This window comes from Dermochelys coriacea, chromosome 24 (genome assembly GCF_009764565.3).
Source record: "Dermochelys coriacea isolate rDerCor1 chromosome 24, rDerCor1.pri.v4, whole genome shotgun sequence".
NCBI lineage: Eukaryota > Metazoa > Chordata > Testudines > Dermochelyidae > Dermochelys > Dermochelys coriacea.
This window is the reverse complement of record NC_050091.1, coordinates 4,812,936-4,840,580: the sequence shown is the minus strand read 5'-3', so window position 1 is coordinate 4,840,580 and position 27,645 is coordinate 4,812,936. Positions and strand designations below refer to the sequence as shown.

At 50.0% G+C, this 27,645-nt stretch overlaps 1 protein-coding gene and 2 long non-coding RNA genes across 4 annotated transcripts in view; 1 reads left to right on the top strand and 2 right to left on the bottom strand.

Annotated features, from left to right (window-relative positions):
- The window catches only part of LMNA (lamin A/C), a 56,085-nt gene extending 29,057 nt beyond the window's left edge, over window positions 1-27,028 (bottom strand). The window contains exon 1 of the mRNA XM_038382541.2: window positions 26,402-27,028. Within this exon, the coding sequence (XP_038238469.1) occupies window positions 26,402-26,751 (350 nt within the window). The 5' untranslated portion in view covers window positions 26,752-27,028. The remainder of the gene's footprint in view (window positions 1-26,401) is intronic.
- LOC122457330 lies at window positions 1,228-6,925 on the bottom strand. 2 transcript variants are annotated; one of them, XR_006276818.1, is made up of 3 exons: window positions 6,714-6,925; window positions 3,273-3,277; window positions 1,228-1,238 (listed from the first exon to the last, which is right to left on the bottom strand). It is a non-coding gene; the product is annotated as an uncharacterized LOC122457330 (long non-coding RNA). The 2 variants fall into 2 exon arrangements; XR_006276817.1 differs by lacking the exon at window positions 3,273-3,277 and adding an exon at window positions 3,255-3,259.
- On the top strand, window positions 12,376-26,403 carry LOC122457331. The gene is made up of 3 exons (XR_006276819.1): window positions 12,376-12,386; window positions 15,874-15,876; window positions 25,358-26,403. It is a non-coding gene; the product is annotated as an uncharacterized LOC122457331 (long non-coding RNA).
- Window positions 27,029-27,645: the final 617 nt, after the last annotated feature.

The following is a 27,645-nucleotide window of genomic DNA, read 5'->3' as shown; positions in this document are numbered from 1 at the left end:
ACCGAGGCACCAAGGGAAGCGACTTGCCCAACTTTGCAGGTCCTGAACTCCTCATTAATACTAAATTAAATATGTAGTAGAGAAAAAAATTCTATTTATTCACAGAGCAGATACAGCGCTGGGTGCCATAATCCTGACCTTCAGAGATACCCCGCGGGAACGAGAAGGGAGGTACACCTCCACAACCCAGTCAAATGCCTGGTCTCTTAAAGATTAGCAGTGATACCACAAAAAGGGGAATAACTGTCTAGGCAGGCGGCCGTCCTGCTAATAAGGAGCTGTGAGTTAGTGGGGAATCACACACTGAATATGAGTCAACAATGTGATGCAGTTGCGAAACACGCGAACATCATTCTGAAGTGTACTAACAAGAGCGTCGCACGTAAGAGACGGGAGGTAACTGTCCCGCTCTACTCAGCCCCAGTGAGACCTCAGATGGAGTCCTGTGTCCAGTTCTGGGCACTACACTTCAGGAAGGATGTGGACAAACTGGAGAGAATCCAGAGGAGAGCAACATAAACGATCAAAGATTTAGAAATCCTGACCTGTGAGGAAAGGTTAAAAAAGGGCATGTTTAAGCTTGAGAAAAGAAGACTGAAGGGAGACCTGATAATCTTCCAATGTGTTAAGGGCTGTTATGAAGAGGACGGGGATCAATTGTTCCCCATGTCCACTGTACGTAGGACAAGAAGCAATGGGCTTCACCTGCGGCAAGGGAGATTTAGTTTGACTTAGGCTACACTACAGATCTTAGTGACACAGCTGTGCCGCTGTAAGGTCTCCCTTGTATCCGCTCTATGTCGGGGCAGGAGGGGGGGGAGAGCTCTCCTGTTGGCATAATTAAACCACTCTCAGCGACTGGCAGTAGCCATGTCGACGGGAGATCGTCTCCCACCAACACAGCGCTATCCACACTGGTGCTTTTGTCAGTGAAACTTATGTCAGTCGGGGTGTGTGTGTTTTTTTCACACCCCTGACCAACAAACGTTTTATCGACAAACATGCTAGTGTAGACAAAGCAGTAGAAAGACTTTTCTAACTCTCAGGGGGGTTAAGCTCTGGAACAGGCTTCCAAGGAAGGTTGTGGAATTCCCATCACGGGAGATTTTTAAGAACAGGCTGGACAAACCTCTGTCAGGGCTGGTCTAGGGTTACTTGGTCCTGCCTCAGCGCAGGGGGCTGGCCCTGATCACGTCTCAAGGTCCCTTCCAGCCAGACATTGCTCTGATTCATTCAAACTTTGCCTTGGAATGACATTGCTCAGGCAGATTGGACCTGCGACCAACACACCCCAAGCAGACTGCAGGGCAAAGACAGGGCGTAAATAACCTGAGAAATGTTCATAGCAGGGCTTGGCTTGCAGAGGTGCCGGAGAGAGGCACTCAGGTGAAGAGTGTAACAGCGGAGTGTTTGCTGCAGCTGAGGAGAAAGCTTTGGAACGCCACTAGGCTCTTCAGAGCGACTGGCAGTGCCCTACCTACTAATTTACTTCCGCAAGACATGCCTACCACGGATTTCCCACTAGACTCGTTTAAGGAAGCAACACCACCCCAATATGCCTATTATAAATAAATCAGAAGCAGCCTTCACTTCCTAGTCATGAGGCTTATTGTTAAGAGACACCAGCTTCTATTTTGGGTCCTGGAGATGGGGCAATTTGGGGTGGGGGGTTTGTTAAGTTTGCAAAGTTGGCATTGAACCAGCATGCCAGGATTAATCGGTAGCAATATGAACGTTGCCTCCCCCACTGGTTTCTAAGTTAAAATCTACCCCACGTCATGCCATGCAAAATGCCTGTTCAAGCAGAATTAACCTGGAGCGGAAGAACTGACTGGCACTCGTGCCAAGCCAGCCATCCAGCCACTGAATTTCCACGTTTGAGCCTTGTGATTATCTGCAAACACCCTAATGAAGTTTGTGTCCCACCTCCCCAGAGATCCAGTGAGAAAAAAATCATTTCCTAGCAGCTCCCATAGCACATTCTCACAACTCCAGTGGAATCTCTACACCAGAGCAGCTTAGGAAACTTTTACAGATGAGAGGTTTCAGAGTAGCAGCTGTGTTAGTCTGTGTTCGCAAAAAGAAAAGGAGGACTTGTGGCATCTTAGAGACTAACACATTTATTTGAGCATAAGCTTTTGTGAGCTACAGTTCACTTCATCAGATGCAGTGTAGCTCACGAAAGCTTATGCTCAAATAAATGTGTTAGTCTCTAAGGTGCCACAAGTCCTCCTTTTCTTTTTGCGAATACAGACTAACACGGCTGCTACTCTGAAACCTGTCACTTAAGGTGAACTATTACCAGCAGGAGAGCCGGGGGGGGGGGACCTTTTGTAGTGATAATCAAGGTGAGCCATTTCCAGCAGTTGACAAGAAGATCTGAGAAACAGTGGGGGGGGCGGAAATAAACATGGGGAAATAGTTTTACTTTGTGTAATGACCCATCCACTCCCAGTCTCTATTTAAGCCTAAGTTAATTGTATCCGGATGAGGTAACTGACGCACAGAGGAGCAACTCTAATTTGCACAAATCTGTTAATAGAACCCAGGGGTCCCAATTCCCAGTCCCGTTCTCACTTGTAGAGCACATTTCCCTCTCAGAGCCCAGGAATCCTGCCTCCTCCCAGCCCCCAGTTCTAGCCTCATTGCCTGCTACAAGAGCAAGCGTTGCCTCAGGTACGCTTTGATTTCAAGTCAAACTCACTGGAAGCAGGTTGGGAAGTTTGGAGGGCACCTGAGGACACATGTTGACATGTTCAAAAAGAAAAGGAGTACTTGTGGCACCTTAGAGACTAACAAATTTATTAGAGCATAAGCTTTCGTGAGTTACAGCTCACTTCATCGGATGCATTTAGTGAGCTGTAACTCACGAAAGCTTATGCTCTAATAAATTTGTTAGTCTCTAAGGTGCCACAAGTACTCCTTTTCTTTTTGCGAATACAGACTAACACGGCTGCTACTCTGAAACCTGTCATGTTGACATGTTGTGGTGCTTGGAAAACAATGCAGAAAGCAGGAAAGGGTGGAATGGGAAGCATTACAATGTGGCAATGGGGAGAACCCGCTTCTCAAGGCTTCTGACTCACCCATCTCATTCAGCTCTGAAGAGACGCTGCCAATTGCCTGGGTAAACAGATGCCAGTATCCAAGGAGGGGTGTGTCTAGCAAAACATCTGTACAGCACAAGCATCCTGTCGGGGCATCAAACCCAGCACCGATTCTGATCCACCCTGTATCAGAGGATGCTAGGAGACCACACCTCCCAGACATACCAGACCTGGGGCCCCCAAGGTGCCAACCCAGAGCTGACAGCAGCCTCCCTGCCAGGCACCCGCTGGCCACACCCAAGTGGCCTCTGTGGGCACATGTATTTCATTAAGGCGAGACAGGGATTCGCTCAGGGCTGCCTGGCTCTCGACAGGATGGAAATAGCTTGTTGGCAGAGCTGGTGGAAACGTTTTGAACACGCCATTTTCCATTAGAACAGCGGATTCCTCACCCAAAATTAGGTGTTCCCCATTTCCTGAAATCGCAAGCAAAGCTTTTTGTTTCTTATAAAAGGAAGATTTCAAATGGAACTGGGAAACAAATTCATTAAATTGCGTGTTCCCCCCACCGCCATTTCCCTTAACACATTCCTGCTTCTCCTCTTTTCAGTGGCAAAATTGGGGGTGAAGAGGTGGGTGAGGAGAAGAAAAAGAAAAAGGGTTGAGGGGGGAATATTTGGTTAAAAAAAAATGAAGTTTTGAGTAGCTGGAGGAGCATCCCTTTTCTAAAGCCACCAAACGAAAACAACTTCTCGCTCTTCAAAACTTTCTGTGCAAGATTTCCCCCTCCGTTTTTCAGCTGGGTCTGCTCACTGGTGGAATTCACCGGCCATCAAGCCCCACATGGAATAAACCTTACAGGGCCCATCTCTTGCTGTACCGTTTCTGGCGCACTGGAGCTCTGATTTTAGACAGGGCTTCTAGATGCCACTGCATCTAGATTTTTGGTGCGATTTTTTATGGTCCTGCTGTTTGCGTGAAAAGCCACCACCATAGGTACTTACCTGGCCATCATAGCTTCTGAGTACCTCATCATTTTTTAAAAATGTATTTATCCTCACAACGCCCTGTGAGGCGGAGTTGTGCTATTACCTCTGTTTTACAGATGGAAAACTGAGGCACAGAGAGACTAAGTGACTTGCCCAAGGTCACAGAGAAAGTCTGTGGCACAGTAGGGAATTGCACCTGGGTTTCTCAAGTGCTAGACTAAACCCCTAACCGCTGTGCCATCCTTCCTCCCACCACAACACAAGACACATATCCCAACACCTGCCTGCCTCCCCAACAGATCTTACCTAGCTACTAATTACTGGAGTCAGTCACTCCTGCAACAGATCAAAATCTGTGAGCACCGAGCAGCTGTGTTTTTTTTAGTTGCTTAAGAACAAGAAACAGGATTTTAGAACAAATATTGCATTTAAAAAACCCCACACAGAGCAGTGGCTGAAAGCGATCCCATATCTGTTGCCCGTCCAGGCCTGCCACGCCCCTACAGATGAGTCATCCCAGCTGCTCAGCGTGTTTCCATAAGTCCAGAAATGGAAACCCCGAGTCACCAGGGTTTGCTCCTGTTTGGGCTGATGTGGCCCTAACAACGGGGTGGGCTTTGGCTCTGCTTAGGAATTGCTGCAGGCAGAGGGCAATATCGAAGGGGAAGGGATCTTAGCTGGGTTTTGCCAGGAGTGGGCCGCGATTGACTGAAATGGTAGTGTTTAGCAGAGCTTTAACTATGAGCAATCAGCCAGCTATACTGGGACTGTTTCGGGGGAAAGAGACAGGAACTCTGCTTCCCACACAGCAGCTGAAAGGCTGGGGCCAGAACTTCAGCTGGTGTGCACCAACCAATCTCCTAGCACAGGCGAGGGCCCATTCCAGTCATTCACATCAGTGCAAATTGGGTTCAGAACACGACCCTGCTGATCTGGTGTGAATGACTTCACAAGGCGCCGGGGGACAGAGGATCGGGCCTGATTTACAGGTATCAACTGAGTAACGAAGTTTCCTCTTCCCTTGCTACGGTCTATCAGTCAGCTCTTTGCCTAGGGAATCTCTTTAGCAGCTGTATTTGGCTTAGGCAGGATGTGGTGAGTTTCTGGAGCCCGGTGTACGCAAATAGTTGTGTGCTACCAGGACATACAGATGAAAGAACAGGCTAGTACACATGCTGAGATAGGCTTCAGCTGTGACTATTTTGTGCTCATGCGGTGCCTTGTTGCAGAATATCTGGGAGTGCTTCAGAATCAGACCAGCCCCCCCCCACCCCTGGGGCCAATTAAATAATTATATCCCCTTTCTACAGGCAAGGAAACTGAGGCACGGGATGGGGGGAAGTGACTTGCCCACAGTCTCTCAGTAGTCTGTGGCAAAGTTGGGAACAGACTCTCAGTCACCCAATGCCCAGCCCCTCTGGCTCTCACCACTAGACCACATTCCCAGCCAGTCATTAAAATGCCAATGGACAAAACATTGCGTTCTCCAGGCAGAGTGATTGCAAATCCCTGTGCGAACTCATTTAATCTGATTTAAACCTGTTTACATTGATTTAGTTTAACTCAAATCACATCTTTAATTCAGCTGGTGCAACTTTGAAGCTAGTTTGGGTGTAACTAAGGCTATGTCTACACTAACACTTTTGTTGCTATAACTTATGTCGCTCAGGGGTGTAAAAAAACCACCCCTCTGAACGACATTAGTTACACCGGCACCGATGCAGCTGTGCTGCTGCAAGATTGCTAGTGTAGACATGGCCTTAACCCTTGTCTAAGAGGTAGTCTACATGCAGAATTACTTTATTACACCAGTGTGACACCTCAAACTGAGATTCTTATATAATCACATGACTCCAACACATGGGGCATAAAGAAAAACTCCAAACCTCACAGAATCATGATAAAATTATAAGAGCTGATGACTCTGCTAACTTGACAGAAAATATTAAGGGCTGATACACATCCTTTAAACGTAGGAATGCAGAAGTCTTGTCCAATCCCCTTTAGGGCGTATGGCCTCACAGTAACCAAAAGTTGCTTCCAACATGCAAACACTGTGGGTTAGCTTCTCTTTTGAGAGCTTTGCCTTCTATACACATGTGCAGAACAGCTGGGTTCATACCAGAGGGCAAGGCTAGTACAGTCAACACAGCTGAGAGCAGCACTGAAATGGAAAACCCAACCTTCTGCCACGTCTTAGTCTTGACTCCATGCTCCCGAAGCAAAAAGTGAGCTAGACCATCACCTGTCTGCACCCCTCACCGTCACCCCCACGTGGCTCCCCATGAGAAATGAAGGCACAAAAGCAGGATTAAAACACCGTATAGAAGGGATGGGACTTATGAGTGTTGGCACAGTCACAAATCAGCTGAGAGGTCATGGGCCTGATTCGCAGTTACTTGCTGGCTCCATTTTGCCGTTCTGGCAGCATCAAGGGGACTTAAAGTGCGTGGAAAGAATGCCCTGAGAATCCCATGTATGTAAGGGTCTCCCCAGCCAGCACGTAAGGCCCTGCACCAGCCCTCCTCCCAGCACAGGGTGTTATACCAATAAAATAAAAACCAGCAGGATCTTATTAAAGGGGAAAAGGCAAAATGCCACATTTATTGTGAATACAGAAAGAATCATAGTAAGCAGTTATAGCTATAACATTCCATTCAATTTCATATTTATTCACACACACACACAGGTTCTGCAAGGTTGTTATCATAGTTACCAGCCTTAGAGTTGCTCATGCCAAGCCACTAGCCAGGTGACCTGGACATGAGGAGGAGCAGGTCTTTGTCAGATGCTCATCTGATGCTCCTGGAAGTTGGTTTGCAGAATCAAACCCCAAAGTTCTCACGAACTAAAACCTCTCCAACGCATCATCAAGGATCTACAACCTATCCTGAAGGACGACCCATCACTCTCACAGATCTTGGGAGACAGGCCAGTCCTTGCTTACAGACAGCCCCCCAACCTGAAGCAAATACTCACCAGCAACCACACACCACACAACAGAACCACTAACCCAGGAACCTATCCTTGCAACAAAGCCCATTGCCAACTGTGTCCACATATCTATTCAGGGAACACCGTCATAGGGCCTAATCACATCAGCCACACTATCAGAGGCTCGTTCACCTGCGCATCTACCAATGGCACCTTAGAGACTAACAAATTTATTTGAGCATAAGCTCAATGAAGTGAGCTGTAGCTCATGAAAGCTTATGCTCAAATAAATTTGTTAGTCTCTAAGGTGCCACAAGTACTCATTTTCTTTTTTGCGAATACAGACTAACACGGCTGCTACTCTGAAACATCTACCAATGTGATATATGCCATCATGTGCCAGCAATGCCCCTCTGCCATGTACATTGGTCAAACTGGACAGTCTCTACATAAAAGAATAAATGGACACAAATCAGATGTCAAGAATTATAACATTCAAAAACCAGTCAGAGAACACTTCAATCTCTCCGGTCACTCGATTACAGACCTGAGAGAACTATCCTTCAACAAAAATACTTCAAAAACAGACTCCAACGAGACGGCTCCGTGCTGCCAGATGTTATTTTCTTGTTCTTTGGTTCTCCCATTCTTGAGGCTGTTGGGTGGATTCCAGTCTGCCCTCCGGGGGTCCTCTGGTTATTTCCACTTGACACCTTCTTCAGCCGATGGACAGTGGATTCTTAGGTTTGCACCTCCCTGATCATTCAGTTATTATCCACACCAAGCATCCATCCACATACATCCTCTATCTCTATTTTAATCACAATTGTTAAAGCGAGATGAATACAACAAAAGGGCGGGGAGTCTGTGGGTGCTGTTTCTGTTATAGAGTATTGCTTTGAGTCTCTCTCAGTGTGAGCAATAGTTGTTACAAAGAATTGCTTTGAGAACAGACTGTCTTAGAATGTACTAACACAATTAGCAGCTTGCAAGTTTCACACACAGAGGGAGAGAAACAGTACCAAAAACCAAGAGACCTCTTAATTAGTAATACCCTGGAATTTAAACTATGGGGAATCAAACTCATTTGTGATTTTAATACAGAACTTCTTTAAGATGATCAAACAAGGGGGCAGATCAAGGATGTGACTGGAGCACACTACAGCTGTTCTCTGCTTCCCAGGGCCCCCTGGGGTGCCAGGCAGGGCTCAGAATATGGGAAGTGCAAAGGTGGCTTAAAGCCTCCTCTCTGCTCCATCCTAGCCCTGAGCACAGGAACGAGGTAGCTGAGAAACAGGCTCAACGCAGTTCTCAAACCTCACAGCTAATTTACACATCTCATGCCAGATTTTAAGATTTGGTGTAATTGCTGCCCTCTCCTGGATGGAATTGGAATTGTCCAACTATGTTTCATATACCCTGTAATGTTAACGGGGATTCTCCTTTAGCCCGAGGGGTAGGGGCCTGTGCTTTTGGATCAGATTCCCAGTCTTGCTGGAGACCCAATATGTAGCACAACGGATGCGAAGGCTTTGTTCGACGTGGATTTATTAGACAAAAGATGCACTCAGCTACAGTGTCCATCACAGGCTAACCCCTGAAAATCTCTCTCACTGATAACCTCGTGCTTACTGCATGTATGTATTAGGGGTTAGCTGACTACGTCTACATAGCTATATACACACAGCCCACATTTGCTGGAGCTTGTCGAACAGGTCATACAGCCGAAGCGTGATCTTCTCTGAAGCGGTCAGGATTAGGACAGCCTGGCCTCCAAGGGCTTATGCTCACTTTTGCAGGAAGAGTCACATGGTTTGAAGACTCACAAGACCAGAGAGAGACAGCGGCTCAATGAAGGACGACAAGACATGCGATCAAGTGGGACAGGGAAGGAGCTGTATCAGTGACCTCCAGGCATGGGTAAAACCACAGTCAAAGTGCCTGGACCCAGCCAGTTGGTGTCTATGTTCTGGGTGTTTTTGGGTTTTTTACGCATAGGTGTGGGTAGATCAACACGCTGTTCTGAGGTTAAGACTCAGACTCATAGACTTTAAGGTCAGAAGGGACCATTGTGATCATCTAGTCTGACCTACTGCACAACGCAGGCCATAGACCCTCGCCCACCCTCTCCTGTAATAGATCCCTAACCTCAGGCGGAGTCACTGAAGTCCTCAAATCATGGTTTAAAGACTTCAAGTTACAGAGGATTCACCATTTACTCTAGTTTAAACCTGCAAGTGACCTGTGCCCCATGCTTGCAGAAGAAGGAAAAAAAACCCCAGGGTCTCTGCTAATCAGGGGGGAAATTCCTTCCCGACCCCATATATGGCGATCAATTAGAGCCTGAGCATGTGGACAAGAGCCGCCAGGCAGATACCTGGGAAAGAATTCTCTGCAGTAACTTGGACACTGCCTGAGACTCTGAAGAGCTGGGTTCAAGGGGGGAAAGGGATAGCTCAGTGGTTTGAGTATTAGCCTGCTAAACCCAGGGTTGTGAGTTTAATCCTTGAGGGGGCCAGTTAGGGATATGGGGCAAAAATTGGGGATTGGTCCTGCTTTGGGCAGGGGGCTGGACTAGATGACCTCCTGAGGTCCCTTCCAACCCTGATATTCTATGATTCCCAGCACTGCCACAAACTCCTTGGGTGCCATTGGTCAAGTCATGTCATCTTTCCATGCCTTTGTTTCCCCAGCTCTAAAATGGAGAGAATAACCCTTCCTTTCTGAATCCATCTGGTCTGTTTAGACTGTGTTCTCTCTGGGGCAGGGACTGTCCCTCCCTAGTGGTCTCTGCAGAGCCTAGCACAATGGGCCCTCAGACCTTGTTCACTACTTGTCTGTGCAGTGCCCAGATCTCTGTGGGAGTCTGTAATACAAATAGACTCAATGAAGCACCCCCACAGAGCACCAGAGATTTTCTGCGACTTAATCATGAGTGACTGGGAAGAACTGATACAGCCAAAGATAATTTGCCCATACAGCAACTCATCTCTAGACAGTATCCAGGACAATGGTTCTATAACCAGGGCTCCTCTGGGTCCCCAGTTGTCCTAGGGGGCCATCTAGGAATGGGATAGCCAAGACCTGAAATTCTAATACGGGGGAGAAGTTCTGAATTGGGGACTCACCAAACAGGCATCAAAGGGTTGTGACAATCATACTGGGAAATGGGAGGGAGCTCCTGGCTAGGTGTAGGGGTCCACATTCTAGCCCTCTTTATCCATCATCAAGCCCCAGTAAAAGAAACTCTCCCCTCCCTCCGCCTTTTGCATACATCTTTATATGCAAATTTCCAGCGGGTAATAACTGGGGAAAAGAAAAAGGAATGCTGGTTTCTGTTTAAAGAGGAGCCACAACCGGCCTTGCTGGAACAAAAGGGATTCTATATTTTGGCTGGCAAGGGGAAGAGGCAGATAAATGCAGGAGAATTATTTACATTTACACAAGGCCAGGGCATTTGTTTTGCATGAGACAGAGAAGCAACAGCAGCAGAAGAAAGGCCCGACAGAAGCCAGCGCTGGCTGCGGACGGAGGAGCCTGCTTGTTTGCCCAGTTCAGGATGCCTGTGTATGAGTCATTCCCCTTTAAAAGCAAGTTCTTAACTGCTGTTGTGTCTATAAACGTGGCATTGTGGGGCTGGCAGTAACTGCTGTTGCAGAAAACAGGCCTGTAAATCCAGAGGGGAGAGAAGAAAGGGAAAAAGAGGGGGAGATGGAAGGGAAAGAAATAATCCAATTTTATCTAGGTACCTATATGGCCCTTGGCAATGTAGTATTTGAGGCACAATTGCCAAAGGAGGCAGTGTGGCCTAATGGATAGAGAAATGGGGATTTGGACTCAGGAGACCTAGGTTCTAATCCTGACCCTGCACTGGCCTGCAGCTGACCTTTGACAAGTCCCCTCCCAGTGCCTCAGTTTTCCCATCTGTGAAACAGAGATATTGCTATTGAAGTGCTTTGAGATCTAAAGCTGAAAAGACCTAGGTGTTATGATGATGGGATTTTATCTTCTCAATCCCCCTGTGCATGTTATAGAAGGATTATTTCATTTCACAGACAGGGAATGCAGGCACAGGGGAAACTGGTCATACAGGAAGTCTTGAAGAACCAGGGATTGAACCCAAGTGTCCCAACCCAGGCGCCCACCCACGACCAGCCCAGCTTTCCATCCACATACAGTCAATGATCTGTGCTGCAATCAAACTGGCTCTACCATCTGCACCTAAAGAGAACGGCAGATGTTCACAACGTGCCCTGGCTGGCAGTTATTATGAAGGCTCTTTTGTGGCACATCCAGAAACACACACGGGCTTAGCCGCGAGGAGGAGTGATAAGGTTTATTAGTGCAGCGCTTGGCTCTCCTGCACGTCTCATGCATGCACTGAGCAAACAGCCCTGCCCTGACCCTTGTGCGATAAGGATACAAAGTAACAGAGTCATTAGGGGACTCTGAACAGCACCTTGTTTTATGAACAGGTTGGAAATTAATGAGAAAAATGCCAGTACCTGGTACACAGTGAGGCTGAGCTACCACTAATCCTTTGATTCTGTTCATGACCAAGGCCAGCAATCATACGCAGCCTGATGCTCAACAAAAGGAGCGTTGATGTCCAGCAGAGGAAAGTTAATTTGGTAATCTATACACCTTTGCCACCCGACAGGGCAGGTGAAGGGGAAACATTGCCCCCATTTTAGAGATGGGGAAACAGGCCCCAAGTTGTACCCATCTCCGTTTACAGAAGTATCCCTCTTTGGGGGGCACCTGATTTTCAGAGGTGCTGAACTCGGAGTTGTGGGTTCCCACACAGGAGATAAACGTAGGCTTCCTGGTGTTCCCAAGCTGGGTGCACAAAATTAGACAGGAACTTAAACTTTAGGCCTCGCCTTCCTCAGGATCACAGAAAACTACCAGCAGAGCTGGGACTAGAACCAAGGATCCCTGTTCTAACCACAACAGCAGACTCTCCCTCCCAGAGCGAGGAACAGAATCCAGGAGTCCTGAACTCCGGCCTCCAGCTTTAACCATTAGACCCCACTGTTTCCCCATAGTGAGAAGTGAACATATCTCATGTCCAATGCCCACTTCCCAGCGCTGCTGGGGGACAAGAGGGGGAGGAGAAGTGGAAATTCTGAGTCACTGGACAATCATCTCACGCCCTGTAGCACGGAATCCAATTGCCCCGACTCCACTGCCTAGACTGCATGTCCAGCGTGGGAGTATTCCCCCCAGGGCAGGGCGGGGTTGGCAGCACTACAGCCGCTTCCTGCCGGCTCAGGAATTCAGAGCCACCTCCTGCCAGAAAGGACAAACAAAGTCGGGCTTCTTGTTGGGCTGCACTGGGGGAAGGGTGGGGGAGATAAACGCATGCTTGGCTGCTGTGACATGCGAGATGAGACAGACTCAGCCCAGTGGGGCTGTTTTTGCTGGATAACTGAGGGCTCCTAACCCTCATGTGCAACAGAGCAGGTTGCTTTACTGGCTCAAAACACAACGCCCTTAGACCTGCAATACTGCCCACTAGGCCAGAACAGGAGTCTGCAGCTGGCCACAACATTCCGGCTGCGTGACTATCCAGCCCTTTCCAGGTTCTCCGGAGAACCAGCCTCGGGCTTTTGTCTATGCTGGGGTTTCAGCCGCTGCTGCCCATTCACCCTGGTGCAGCACCATTTGTGCCAGGGGAAATCCCCTCCGGGTTAGGGGCAGTTGCACTGGCACAATACACAGATGGCTGAAATTGCAGCAGAGACAAAGCCTCCGATCCAAGCAGCCAGGTGTGGCAGGCAGCGGTATCGGCTAAGCAGCTGGGATCGCTGTGGAGACATGCGCCCGTGAATGGAATTCTGGTTAGATCACGTTTCCACCGACACGCGTATGTCGGCTCATGCAATATTCAAGGAAGGAAATGGCAGCAGAGCCTAAAGTGTGTGTTGGGAGGGGAAGGAAGGGGAGGGGAGGGAAGAGGGGAGGCAGCCAGCACCTTTCCATTCAGTTTTTACAGCTTGCTCCAGAAGCAACCGCTCCCTGGCTAGCATCTGCTCACAGGCAGTTGAACACTAGTCACACCCCACCCCCACCACTTTTACCCACAAGGGTGCAGAATTTCCTAGGTTCCTCTCAATTCCTATTCCAGGGCCCAGGGCTGCATCAGAGTAAGACGAAGAGATGCTGAGCGTCCAGCGCTTTGCATAGTCCAGCGGACACGGGACAGAACTGGGAGTCAGGTGTCCATTCCCTGCTTGGCCCCAGATTCACTGTGGGTCTGTATATACAGCGATAGCCATGCATGGGCTAGCCGACCCAGGCTAGCCCACCCCCTGCCAGCGCAGGTAACAACAGTAGCGAAGACTGAGCAGCGCATGCCTGAGAGCAGGCTTGCGAGCCAACCATGCATCCGGATCCGTTCACTGCAGTGTCTTCTCTGCTATTGTCCCGTGCGCTGGATGGATTCAAGCTCACATGGGTAGGCTAGCCTGTGCATAGCTAGTGCTGTGTAGACAAACCCTGTGGGACCTTGGGAAAGTCACTCAGCCCCTCTCTGTGCCTCAGTTTCCCCTGCCACTCTCTGTCTTGTCTAGATTGTACGCTTTCACAGTGGCGCCCCAGGCTCAATTGAAGTCTCCAGACGCTACTGTAATATGTATAATATGGGGGCAGGGTATTGTTACTGTCTTGTACCTATGGCATCATAAGCTGGCCCAATACAGGAGGGTTCCACATCCTCTGTGGGTTTGCAGGGCCTAAGTTCCATGCAGACAGCATGTTCAAAGCAGCCACCCGGCACAATGGCAGGCTAGGTGAGCTCAGCCCCACGTCCCCTTATGGGCAAAGGGCTCCATGAGTCTCATCTGCTGTTGCCATCACAGAGACGCTGGCATCCGACCCAAAGCTGTGCATTCCCAGGGGTTTCTTTCCTCTGTAGGAAGCCAAGGAACAAAACATGGGGGGGAGGAGGAATCTTGTGAGCAGACTGAGTCAGGATTTCTGCTTTCTGCTGATGATCTTAAGGAACTGATAGCAAACATAGGAACTTTATCATGAAGGTTGGGGGGCGGGGGGGGGGGGGGAAGAGACAGGGATTACAATGAAAAAACCCATGAGAATGGCCTAAAAAGTCATGAGGAGCTCTTTAAAAATAAAAATAAAAAAATTGTGTATTCGGGTTTTTACCTTCTAGCTTCAAGCTTTTCTCTGCAACTACAGGAGCTACAAATTTTACTGCCTCTCCTCGGCAGTTACTGCAGTTTATACTATTGCAAAATACAGCAGTGACACTAGAATCTGATATACAGTGAGGGTAAAGTGCAACATCTCTATCTGACAATGGCCAGTGTTGATCTCCAGGTGTGTGTGTTTTATCTCTTCCGCTCCTGATTCTTAACCGAGGACTTTTCCCCAGTCGATATGTTTATGGCACTTGCGATATCTAACCAAAAGCAATGGTCCCCTTCACCGCAGATAGCAAGGATCTGTTCCCACTACAGCTGGAATGGTGTTAGCAACACTGTTCCAAGCACAGTTCTGTTTGTATTACAGCAACCTCTACAGGCTCCAATAAGACCCCATTGTCCTAGGTACTGTACATATACACAGTAAGAGGCCGTTCCTGCCTCAAATCCATCTAAACTAGTCAAGGCAAGCAGTAATAATCCCTAGTTCTGCTATAGTGCTTTTCATCAGTAGGTCTCAAAGTTCTTTACAAAGGTCAGAATCATCCATCATTTTACAGCTGGGAAAACCGAGGCATGGAGAGATTAAGTGGCTTGACTAAGGTCATCGGGGGAGTCTGTAGCAGAGCAGGAAATTGAAGGCAGGTTTCCAAATCCCAGGTCAGTGCTTAACCACAAGACCATCCTTCTTATGAGAATGAGGACTGACAAGTGCTCTCCCATGGTTGTTCTGCCATTTCCCTATTCAGTGAAGTCAGGATGTTATTTTATAACCTACAACCAATTAGGATCCTGCAACACTATACAATGTACCGCGTTGGAGGGAGCTGGTAACAACATGGGTGTCCACACCAACATGGCTAGAACAGCTGCTCTTGCAGCGTTAAATGGGGCAGACGCATGTTTTAGCCTCAGACCAGTCCAAGGTTGTAGTGCAGTTTGGAGTGTGATTAACATGTGTTTTATCCAGTTTAATTCTGTACGGAGGGGCGCACAGCCCTGCTGGGAGGGCTCCCCAACCACAATAAGGTATTTTCACAGTGCAGCCAGGATATGTGTCTGTCCCTGTGTTAATGCTGAGTTCAAACCGTGCTGGCCTGTTGCTGTTTGGAGCCTGCTGCAGAGTTGGGAGGGCCTGCGGGGTAACACCACAGGGCCCGATTCTCTGCTGCCCTGCTCCCCTTGTGCTCTCAGTCGCATCAGCACAATATGATCAGAATGGTAATGTTTCACACCCGCTACGCATTGGTGCGAACGAGCGCGCATGTAACGGGGCAGTAGAGAACTGAGCCCTGGTCTCGATCTCATCACCCTCGGCTCTCCCAATGCCGCGGTGAGCTCAACCGCCAGGCCTTGCTAGGAGACAGGCTGCTGCATTCCACCACAGCTGTGGATGTGAAACTGACACAGATCGCCCGCTTCGTCACTGGATCCTCTTTAACCCCCCCACCTCCACTCCCCTCCACAGTTGTCTGCCTGGCCAGTTGTTTAGCCTCACACTGAGGCTATTGAGTGCCTGCAGGGGAGGGAGAGAACACAAGAACAGGTGGATGATCAGAGACAAGGCCGGGGTCTGATTGACTGGGGTTATGTACAGAGCCGGTTCTTATAAATCGCCTGTCATACTGGCGAGTATCTCAGGACCATGGAGATCCCAGCCATGCAGCAACGAGCAGGAAGATCAAGCGACTGGAGCATGCTCAGCAGAAAGGGACGCGTGTGACTCCGCAGAATGAGCCCGTTGCTGGGAAAGCCGTGTGGCTTCCTCACCCCCTGATCCTGCAGCATTGCTGGAACTGGAAAGAACCTCTTCAAATCAGAGAGGCAGTGTAGACCAGTGGATCATCCTCCCTATTTTACAGGTGGGGAAACTGAGGCACGGAGCAGCAGCTCTGTCCAGTGGATAGAGCCACTGGACTGGGAGACTTCGGTTCTATTCCCAGCTCTGTCAGTGACCTGCTTGGCAACCGTGGGCAAATCACGTCTCTCTGTGCCTCAGTTTCCCCCTTCTCGTCTTGCTGTGAGCTCTTTTGGGACATTCTCTCTGACTGTGTATATGTTATGCACCTACCACAATGGGGCCCTGATTTCAGTTAGGACCTCTAGCCCCTACTATAATACAAGTAAATAATTTGAGGTCCCCTCCAATTGCAAATATCGAGGAGGCCTTCCCATCTTCCCCCAGTCCAGAAGCCACAATCCTACCACGCCCGGTTTAGAATCAAGCCAGGGTAGCTTTGCTTCCTTGGACTCAAATCCTGGCTGCTGATGGCTCTTTAAGAAACCCACAGTGGAAATTCAAACCTCTCTCCTGGAGAACATGCACTGACTGAACAAAATAAGAGGCATGCACAAGCCTCCCACCCATCTTCTCATTCACTCCCTCATTTTCCTAAGGGCCATTACAGTCAGAAAATCACCTAAGTCTCTTAGGAGCCTAAGCTGCATGAGAAGTCAATGTGATTAAGGCACTGATGGGACTTAAGTGCTTTTGAAAATTTTACCCTATTAGTTATTTCTATGGTGGCAGCTTGCAGGAGCCCAGTCATAGACCAGGGCACCAGGATGCTAGGTGCTGTACAAACAGAACAAAATAAGTTCCTGTGACAAAGAGCTCACAGTCTAAGTATGTGAAAAGCGATCCTCTCTCCTAACATAACATCCCTTCTCCCTGTCTGGGTATGGGTCAGATTTGTTTGGGACAGAGGAGCTATTGCTCCCATTAACCCTGAAGCTTTGGGGGAGCAAGCAGGAGTCTTTATTCTGTGTACAGCACCAACATTGCCGACTAAACCCTGCCTGGGTCTGAACACCACTGGACCCGATTCTCATTTACGCTAAGGTCCCTTTACGTTGCCAGAGGGGTCCAAAACAGCTTTAGCGTAGAGACAAGTAAAGTCAGTTGACATAAGAATGAAAAACTAGATTTGGTTTTATACACACAACATGCATGGCAAGTAACCTATGGGTTATCCAACCACTGCAGGGTTTGTGCTCCTTCCTCTGAAGCAGCAGGTACTGCGGGGCCAGTCAGAGACGAGATTCTGTACTAGGCAGACCTCTGGTCTAACCCAGCCAGGCCAATTCCCATTTGCAGAGCCCAGACTGGAGTGTCAATGACTGAATGTTTGGGGGAAATAATCTGGAGATTGTAACTGAACACACCGGGCTCAATTCGCATTGACACTCACTCTAAGGCTCCTTTATGCTGCCAGAGGGGGGAAAAAGGGCCCAAGTGTGAATGAGCATCAGGCCCAGTGGCTATGAAATTAGCAAGGATATAAATGTGGGATATTCCTCTGCCCAATGTACTTTTCTTTTAGTGGGTTGCTCTTGTAATTCCTGTACAGCCCTTTGAAGTTCGGCCTGACTGTACAATCTGTTCTTTGTTCATCCCAGAGGGAAGATCTCCTCCTAAGTAAAACGGTTTTTCTTCTGGAGGCTTTTTATAAAGCGGGTGGTGGTGGAGGGGGAAGGAATGTTCCATAAAGATCAAATTTTTCTCCCTATGCACAATGTTCCAGCAAAACCACATCATCATCATAGTGAAGCATTTCAGAGAGGAGTCGGTGCAACTCCATGCGGGATGAATGGAAGAGGGGAGATTGCTGCCAGCATGGGGAGTTTTAGCAGGCACATGCACTTGTATATCATACACAAGGCTCTCAAAGCACTCTGGGGACTTTAAGTCTCATGTCCCCATGTGAGATTTTACCGATGGGGAAACTGAGGCAGGCAGCAGAGAGGTGACTTGCACAAGGTCACACAAAGTCAGTAGCAAACTGGGATTAGAACCCGGGAGTCCTGATTCCTAAATTCCCCTGCTCTGGTCCAGAGCTCGGACCAGAACCCATAAGTCCTGACTGCCAGTCCCTGGCTTCACCCACTGGATCACATTCCCCCTTCCAGCCCTAGGAAGCGAATCCAGGCTCAAGACTCAGACTGGCTTTTAGACAATGCAAGAGAGCCCTCAGATTAAACAAACACACAAGCCATGTAATTCTCTTTATGCAACAAGAAACGGAAGTTCTAAGGGACAGGCTGGCACGACCAGCCATGTGCTGCTGAGCCTGGCATCTCTAGCTTGTCTGCTTGAGTCCAATGGAGTTTAGTAGGGATCAACCACCATTTCCATCTGATGGATGTTGGGAGACCCTTTGGGTGAGGAATGAGTTTGGTGGAGTCTCAGTGGAGTTCCCAGTGGGTAGGACAGGTGTCTCCCATTAAATCCCAGAGCAGGCAAAGACCCACCCGCAACTAACAAAGTGCTACTGCTCAGGTCTGGTGGGGAGGGGGTAATCAGTGCTGGATGTTAACTAACCACCCATTGCCCACAGCCAGGAGCTGCTGCTTGGTTATTCCATGTCCGCACAGATTTCAAAGGCTGAGAGTCTCTTCTTCATTAAGAAGCAGGAGAAGAACTGGGCTGGGGAAGGAGCAAAAGTCAATACTGAGCTACCAGCTTAATCAGGTTAGGGGCTGGAATTCAGGAAGCAATCGCTCAGACAATCTTATAATGAGCAGGGTCTGGTTCCTGTTTCAGAGAAGGAACGGGGAAAAAAACAACCCTCTATCTTTCCTCGTCTCTGATCAGGCTCTTAGAAAAACCGCCAGCAGTGGCCAGAATGGAACTCGCTAACTATTAGGCCAGACATGAAGCATGAGCTGGGATGAATAGTTTAGCGTCTAGAGACTTTGAGGAGCCCAAAGCACACTGCATCTCCCCATGCACTGCAACAGTGGGGAGGCCCATGAAGAATCCAGTTCCCTTTGCTGTGGGGTAAGGCCTTTGATTTCTTCAGCAGTGGGATAAGGGTGGGTCAGGTACCCACAAAGGGCTAATGGACCTGAACAAGAGTGAGGGTATCAACCTTTACTCTGGCAATGCAGCTCCTCACTCACCAGAAGAAAGTGCCCTGTAGAGCCGGGTGTCCAGATCCATTCCTGTGGGGGCCCCAGAGACTGCCAGACCATCACCGCCTAACACAAAGCAACTAAGGGTGCATGGCACGAGTGGCTAGCTCCCCATGGAGGATCTGGGCCACCCAGCTGGAATCTGCTGCTGGCAGAACTGTGGTGCTGAAAGGATCAGGCCAAATGTGGTTTTAGACCCAGGAGGGCAGCAGCAGGATCCAATTAAGAAGAAAACAGAGCCACACACAAAACCGACCACTGAGCTTCCTGTGTGGCTTGGGGATGCAGGGCAGTGAAAACGAGATCGGGAGCCGCAGGAGAGCTGGTGCCGCTTTTATAGCAAAGCCACCTCTGCAAAGTAAACCCGAGGCAGGGCTCCATCCCAGCCCCTCTCCCACCTGCAGGTGTCCCCCATCCCCGAGCAATGGCTTGTGCAGACTTTGGATACCACCGCCTGGAAGATACACCACGCCTGGGCTACACCAAGCTGTGAGAGTGGGAGATGAAGGACAGAGAGGCTGGGTTGAGCAGCCCTTGTTGAAGAAGCCTTCACCCCAAGCAGAGAACCATGAAGAGGAAAGGATGAGCCGTGGCAGGGCTTGACAAACCTATTCTCCCAGCGACCTGTCCCAGGCAACTGTCAATCACCTTCTGGAGGAGCTCGGCTGGTTTGCATTTAACGAGTCCCAGTGCTGCTGCCCTTCTGAGCTTTCGAAGGGAAACCCCAACCTCCCCTCATCTGGGTGACTGCCTGCTCCCACGCCAGCTCGTGCTGCTCCACGCGGGAGAGCCGCCCATGGTATCTCATGTCAACTGACAATCCTCTCCTCCAGCAGCTAAGGCAGGCCGGGAGCATGACCCAGGCTTTCCCAGGATGCGCCAGCGGACAGGCTGGGGCTGGAGAAAATCGCCGCCATGGGGGCACGGAACATAGCGCAGGAATACGGGTGTGACGTGGCACAGCGGGTGGCGTGAAGGGGGCCCAGATCTAAGGGATACCAGGCCGGGGGCGTGTTTTGGCTGCAACCCTCCCAGCCTGGCTGGGCATGGTGGGGGCGGCATGGCTTTCCCCATGAATCCCAGGCCGGGTGACACAGGAGGGGAAGGGCGTTGGCTGCCGCCTGCAGATGTGAGTCAGACACGGGCCGCCCCAGCACGGCCACGCCCTCGTGCCTGACGTGATCTCACACTTTAAATCCAAACCACCTGGAGACTACCACTCCACCACCCAATCACAAGCTGCCAGTGAATGCCCTGGAGTGCAACTGGCCCGTTGGAAAACCGCTGGCTGCTGGGGCAGGCAGGCAAGCCTGGCTGTTAGGGACACGTGTGGCTGGCCCCACCCCAGAGCCAGCTCTGCACAGCGCAGGAGCAACTGTCCAGCAGGCAGCTCCTGCCGGAGACCAGCACAGGACAGGTCTCTGGCTGGTGTCCTGTGCCCTGAACTGGTGCAGGCCAAGCGTGGGTCCATATGCCTTGTGCCAGGCCATAATCTATGGGATGTTTCTGCAATGCTCTCTCCATCTGCCTCCATTCTTCCAGCATAGGTGCAGCCCCTGCCACTTGGAGTGCTAGCACCCACCGGGCCCTGGCGTTTTCACCATCACGCCACCCAGCCCTGCTCAGAGCCAGAACAAGATGCCCCTACCCAGTCTGTACGAGGGTTCTGGCTGACAGAGCTACCTGGGCACTGCCAGGAGCGTGGGAAGAGCTAGGCAATGGCAAAAAGCTGCCCAGGGATGCATGACTGCTGAGCCTCCCTGAGCCCTAAGCAGGCTAGTTCATTATAACCCAGCCCTTGCTGCACTGTGGCCTATTGCTTAGTCACCTTTCACCTCCATGCAGCGGGCCCAACCCTGCTCCTCAAGAAGGTGCCGATTGTGTGCCTGCCTTACGCAAGGGCAGCTCGGCGCTCCAGCGCGCCAACTGCTGCCCGTCTCCCACCATCCGTCACACTGGGAGAGCCCAAGCCTGCAACGAGATCTCTCTGGCACATGCCAACTAGGGTGACCAGACCGCAAATATGAAAAATCGGGATGGAGGTAGGGGGGTAATAGGAGTCTATATAAGAAAAAGACCCAAAAATCGGGACTGTCCCTATAAAATCCGGACATCTGGTCACCCTACGTGCCACCCCCTGCCCGGATGTTGTTGGAAGCCCAGCGATAAGCCACATCCTCTATGGCAGGGCACGGGGATTGGACCACAGAAACTACTAACCCTAGAGCGAGTTCCCCAGGGCAAAACAAGCCAGGGAGACGCCACTCCCTCGTACCTGTCCAGCCAGGGCTGTGGCAGGGGCACCGGGAAGTGGGCTCTGTCTACATTTAAACGACTACGGCAGCACCACTGCAGTGCTTCAGTGTAGACACTTTCTCCAGCAACGGGAGGGGTTCTCCTGTCACTGTAGTTAATTCACCTTCCCAAGACGTGGTAGCTAGCATTCTTCCCTGGACCCAGTACTGTCTACACTGGGAGTAATGTCAGCGTAACTTTGTTGATCGGGGGTGTGGCTTTTTCATACCCCTTATTGATGTAGCTGGGTCGACTTAACTTTTTAGTGTAGACCTGGTGTTATACTCTCACTGTCTGCACCGGGCAGATTCAATGGACTGGCATGCCTTCAGGAGAGAGTGTGGCCTACCAATTAGAGCAGAGGACTTTGAGGACTCCTGGGTCCAGACCCCCACCTTTGGGAGGGGAGTGGGATCTAAGGATCAGAGCAAGAGGCAGGGGGATGAATGGGGGAGTAAGAACTGATGGGTCCTGTTCCAGACAGAATCAGTGAGTTTGGGCAAGTCACTGAGCCTTATTCTACCTCAGTTTCCCCATTGCTAAAATGGGTTCAATAATGTATCTCCTACTGCACAAAGTTGTCTGGAGGCTCGGTGAACAGTTGCCAAACCACCAGCCAAGACCCTTGAGGAAAGGAGCTAGAAAGCAGCACTAATTTAGCATTCAGCTCCTGGCCTGAGTCAATGAAGCACCTTTCTCCAGTGTTAATTTCACCAGCAAGAACTAGAGACTCCAGCCCTGGAAGGAAGCAGGGCTGTATCTACGGCAAGGGGAGAGCATCTCTGCTGAGCGAGTCAACGTCCCCAACACCAGATCATCACCAAGCCTGCGTTTGCTGATACAGAGCTAAGTGCTACAAGTAGCACCATTGCTTCCCTTCTCCTGACACGCCCTGCCAGGTGGATTCAGCCACACTAGTGGCTTGGCCAGCCCAGGGAATGAGTTACCCAAAGCAGAGCTCATGAGTGAGAGACGCTGGGTGCTGACAGCCACCAGCCTTTAGACACTTGGTTTGCTCTCGTCATCTCTCCCATGCTGTAGATGCTATCACACCAGCCCTTCTAATGGAACAGTGGCTGCTCGGCCCAGATAACGCTCACACAGGAGGTCAGGGAGCCTGGTGGGGGAAGATACCAAGGAAATGTTTCTGCCTCAGCTCTAGATACAAGACTGAATGCGCGCGGGGACTGGGTTAGTCGTGCTCCTAGAGAATCTTCCACCGGGGCAGCTCAGAGTATTTCAGACAATGGGCTCCATCCTCCGTCCCCTTGTGAAGCCACTTACCCCAGCTCAAAGCAAGCTCAGAACCTGTTCTCAGCTGGTAGCATGTTGCACCCCTTTAGCAATGGGATAAGTGACTGCAGGAGGGGCCTGACTCCATTGTCCTGCCCAATGAGTCCAGCCTCACAGCCCCCCCGCCCCTGGGACCTGGGCAAGTGTTATTGTCCCTGGCCCTTTTACAAAGGGGGAAACTGAGCAACAGAGAGGGGAAAGGACTTGTTCTGTAGGTCACAGTGCCCCAGCTGGGACCAGGAGCCCTGACTGCCCAATCCGAAGCTTTTGCCACAAAAGATTATCCTACGGAATTCCCTTCCCAGCCTGTAGTAGGGGATTCAGTCAACTCTATGGAGCCGTCACTCAGGCTAGCTATTCTCCAAGCCATTAGCCCCAGGAAGAGAAACTAAGGTAAATTCAGGGAGGCCTCCCTGAACACTAGACCCAAGTATCTTTATCCCAGAAATCGGTGCAAAAGGCTGCTCAGAACAAACGGCCTACACCTCCCACTTTTAGCACGGATCAAAGCTGAACTCTCCAACCCAGATCTCTCCCATACAAAGGAGATGCTGGATATTGTCTGTGATTAGATCTGGGTGATGAGCCAAGACTCCTGCACTCCATTCCCAGCCCAGTGAAGGACCTCGAACCAGTCACTTCAGCTCTGTGCCTCAGTTTCCCTCCAAGTGTAAAGTGAGTCTAGTAACCTCTCTTGCAGGCGGTGTATTAAAGTGCTTTGAGAACCTCAGAGGAGTCACACTACAGAGGCACAAAATGCTATTTCTATTGGAACGCCTTCTCAGAGCGGAGTTGTTTTGATTCGTTTAACTTGTGCCTCCCTCTGAATAATTTCACAGCCCCAAGGAAGCAATCAGAGCAGAATGCAATAAATCCCACTCATTACAAGGACTTTTAAGATCAGAGAGTTTCCTTTTTCCACCAAATGCATCTGATGAAGTGAGCTGTAGCTCACGAAAGCTTATGCTCTAATAAATTTGTTAGTCTCTAAGGTGCCACAAGTACTCCTTTTCTTTTTGAGAAAGTTTCCTGAAACCCAACACAACTCCTGCATGCTCACCCACCCCTACATTCACTATCAAGCTCTTTCCAGAATTCATCATGCTCACAGTAACCGGTACAGTAACTCTAAGTAATAAATGAATAATTCAATATTGACAGCCGGGGAAATAAACCCTGTTCTTTACTCTCGCTGCTGATTCACAGGTCTCTGTTTGAGACATCACAACGCTTTGGTCTCTCTTGGTAATCACTGTCATTGCCTGTTCTCCAAGCACAAAGAAAGGTAGGAGCGGAGCTTTCAAGATAAATGGTCTGAGTCACCGATAGTCGCTTTTAATAACGAGGCTCAGAACAGGAGAGTGATCATCTGGGAATCCCCTCGGGGAAGGGAGTTTTTTCCAAGGGGGTCTGTTGTGTCAGAGAATGGCAGCAACATCCAGTTTTCAAGCATGCACATTCCATTCCAGTAAGCAACAGAACGTACAGATTATATACAGGGATCGCTGCAATGCAGCCATCTCTGGAGTGGAGCAGGGCAGCTGTGTAACAGCCACACAGCAGCAAGAGATGGCTGCAGGCTGGGCATTATTGTAATGGATGGCTTAAGAAAAAGATCGAGGGGATGGTTTTAAAGTTTAAGGCTGCAAAACCTTTAGAAAACACGGCTCCTGTTGTAGGAGCAAAATCTCTTCCTCCCCATCCTCTTCAAAATCCTCCCCCCTCCCAGCTTGCCCACAGCCAGGGGAGAACAGACACAGACATTCAGCACACAGAAACCTGCATTCAAAATGCATCTCCAAATAGCAACGAGTCTCTAGGATCTAAATGCAGAACTAGCTACAGTTCTAGCCCAGAGATGACCACAGAGTTATCTAGAGACGGATCCATGGTTGGGGAGAGACACAGGAAGCTAAATATAAAATCCTGGGAAGTTTTTAAAGACATCTGTAAAATGTTCCTCCCGCTTTCTGAGTGGGTTGATTATTCATGGCAGGCTGCCCCTTTTGGGGGCCTTTTAGAAAACAAACTCTTTTATAGCAAAGCCAGGGAGGTAAGACGCTTCAGATCTAATGCAGGAATGGGAGACTTGCTTTATTTGCCGTCATGCAAACCTGGCTTCGAATCCCGCTTATGCTCCCTGGAACGGATTGTGGGTGGAGGCATGATGGAGGCAGCAGATTTAGCCCAATGGGAGTGTCCCCTGCTGCTCAGCAAGATTCAGGTCTCAGTAGAGACCAGAATACGCCAGAGCTGAAGACCCTAAAGGGTCATGTTCTGATCCAAACTCCATGACGTCAATGGGAGTCCAGGACTTTTGAATCAGGACCACTGAGTGAAACAGGAGGGCTCTGAAGCTTTCCAGATACAGGAGCCACTCCCAATCTCCTTTGGATCCCTCTGACCTTCACCACCGCCCGCTGGGGACAAGCGCCTCCACCACATGGGCTGAGGAGAGACAGAACGGGAAACCCAAGTCGCCAGGGAACCCTTGCTGGTTGGGTGCCAAGGTCCAAAGCTTGGGAGGGAACCAGCTCGTTGGAATGGGCAGAATGCCACCTGGTGCTATTGAGCTCCCCGGTGCCAATTCTAGTATAGCAGGGAGGTGCGTCCGTGGGGAAAGGGGAGTTTAGGCATATTTGGCAATAGCCGGGGAAAGGAAAATACAATATAGGGAGGGGAGGAACAGACTTTGAAGCTACCAATCGGACAGAACCAGATCACACCCCAGAGTGCCGCAATAAGAAGGTGAGTTTGACACACCAAGAATTAACCCCAAATCCAAGCTCTTGAATCCCATTTGTCTAAGCAAGCCCAGGCTAGTTTCGAAAGAGACGCGGCGGAAAAGAAAGAGGCTCAGCAGAGCCATGGATCTGCGCTCCAGCCCATTCCCAAAGACCCTCCCAGATGGCATCTCGCATGGTAACACACAGAAAATCCCCGGCCATCGGCAAAGGGGACATCTCAGCACAAGCCAGTCATTTAAAAATCTGTTAAAAAGTGGAGTGGGGGAATATGCCAGGCAAGCAAGATCTGCAGGCCGGAGAGCTGGGGCCAGCTAGACCAATTACTGCCTGACTTATTCAGCAGCCTCAGAGAGAGAATCTAAGATAGAGATAGGTACCAAGACGGAAATTCAGAGCCAACTGGATCCGGGGCACCACGTCCAGCCTATTAGAGAAATGGAGGCCAGATGCAGAGTTTAGATTCAGATTCGGATACCGAACCCTCTCCACTCCTTCTGAAGCCTGGGACTTCGGATCAGATCCCTTGCTAATTCTACGTCACGTTATTAAAGGCACTTTTATCAGGATCTCTCCGCACCAGCGGACAGCTGCCGAGACAATTCTCCTCCAAGGACGGCGCCCGCCCCTGAACACCCGGTGCTGAATTTACACACTGACCATCATGCAGCAATTTATTGCTGGGGGGGAGAGGGGGAGAGAGCCAAGAATCATGCCCCCCCCCCAGCTTCCACAGTAACATCCCAGCCAGGTTAGAGATTTTTCCCACCCTCCTCCTACTCTGGATTGTTTTTTTCCCCCCTCCACGTCCCTCACTGTTTGCCAGACACATTACAAACATGCTATTCGCTTGGCCCGTGGCCTCAGGATATTTGTGGCTTCTTTCCCAAGGCTGCCAGCTCTGGTTGATCCCACTCCAGCTTCTAGGGACTGCCCCATTCTTGGTAAGGGGGGAAAAGGGAAATTCTTCCACTACCAGGTGCCCCGCTGCTTAGCATGGGCACTGCCCTGGGACTTACCGTGCCTTCAGCTCCTTGAACTCCTCCCGCACTTTGCTCAGCTCCAGCTGCAGTCGAGCCCTCTCCTTGGCCACGGAATCCAAGGTCTTGCGGGCATCCGCCAGCTCCGATTCGTAGGCCGACTTGATGCCCGACACCTCGCGACTCACCACCTCCTCGGACTCGGTGATACGCAGCCGGAGACCCGCGTTTTCCGACTCCAGCGAGCGCACCCGGTCAATGTAGATGGCCAGCCGGTCGTTGAGCTCCTGCAGATCCTCCTTCTCCTGCAGGCGGGTGATGCGGGCTGGAGAGAGCGGGGTGCCACCCGCCCCACTCCGTGTGGCCCTCTTCAGAGACGGGGTATCCATCCCGGTTCACAGCCTGGCAGAAAGACGGGAGCACGGGTCAGTGACTCAGATCTCTGGAGCTGCCTTCCCCACCTCGAACGTCTGCCTCTCTGGTACTGACAGTCTGAGTCACTCACACGGATCTCGGCTCAAATATCCTTGGGAAGCGGGAGATGGGGGAGTGGGAGTGGCTAGGCAAAATAGGGCCAGCCCCTTGCTTTGAGTATTTAAAGGAGCAGAGGCTCCTGGAAAAACAGGCGATGTTTAAAATAAGGGCTTGTCCACAAGGGAAAAGTTATAGCAAGATGTGCTCAGATGTGAATTTAAACAGCTCTAATGATAGTGGTATAATCCCCGTATGAGTATTCTGGAATCTGAGAGTTTTCAGAGTAGCAGCCGTGTTAGTCTGTATTCGCAAAAAGAAAAGGAGGACTTGTGGCACCTTAAAGACTAAAATTTATTTGAGCATAAGCTTTCGTGAGCTACAGCTCACTTCATCGGATGCCTTCGGTGGAAAATACAGTGGGGAGATTTATATACACACACAGAGAACATGAAACAATGAGTTTTATCATACACACTGTAAGGAGAGAATATCACTCTCCTTGTTTCATGTTCTCTGTGTATATAAAATCATCCTAGTGTATTTTCCACTGCATGCATCCAATGAAGTGAGCTGTCGCCCACGAAAGCTTATGCTCAAATAAATTTGTTAGTCTCTAAGGTGCCACAAGTCCTCTTGTTCTTAGAGCTTGTTAGATGGCTTTTGGGTCTCAGTCCCATCAGGCTCAGCTGCGTTCAGACAGCATGTCAGCTGCTGATTCAGCTGGGTCCACGCTCTGTGTGAGTGGGCACTAAGGATAGCCCAATGTCCTGACCGAGAAAGCAGTTGTATGTGCATGTGGGTGGATGCAG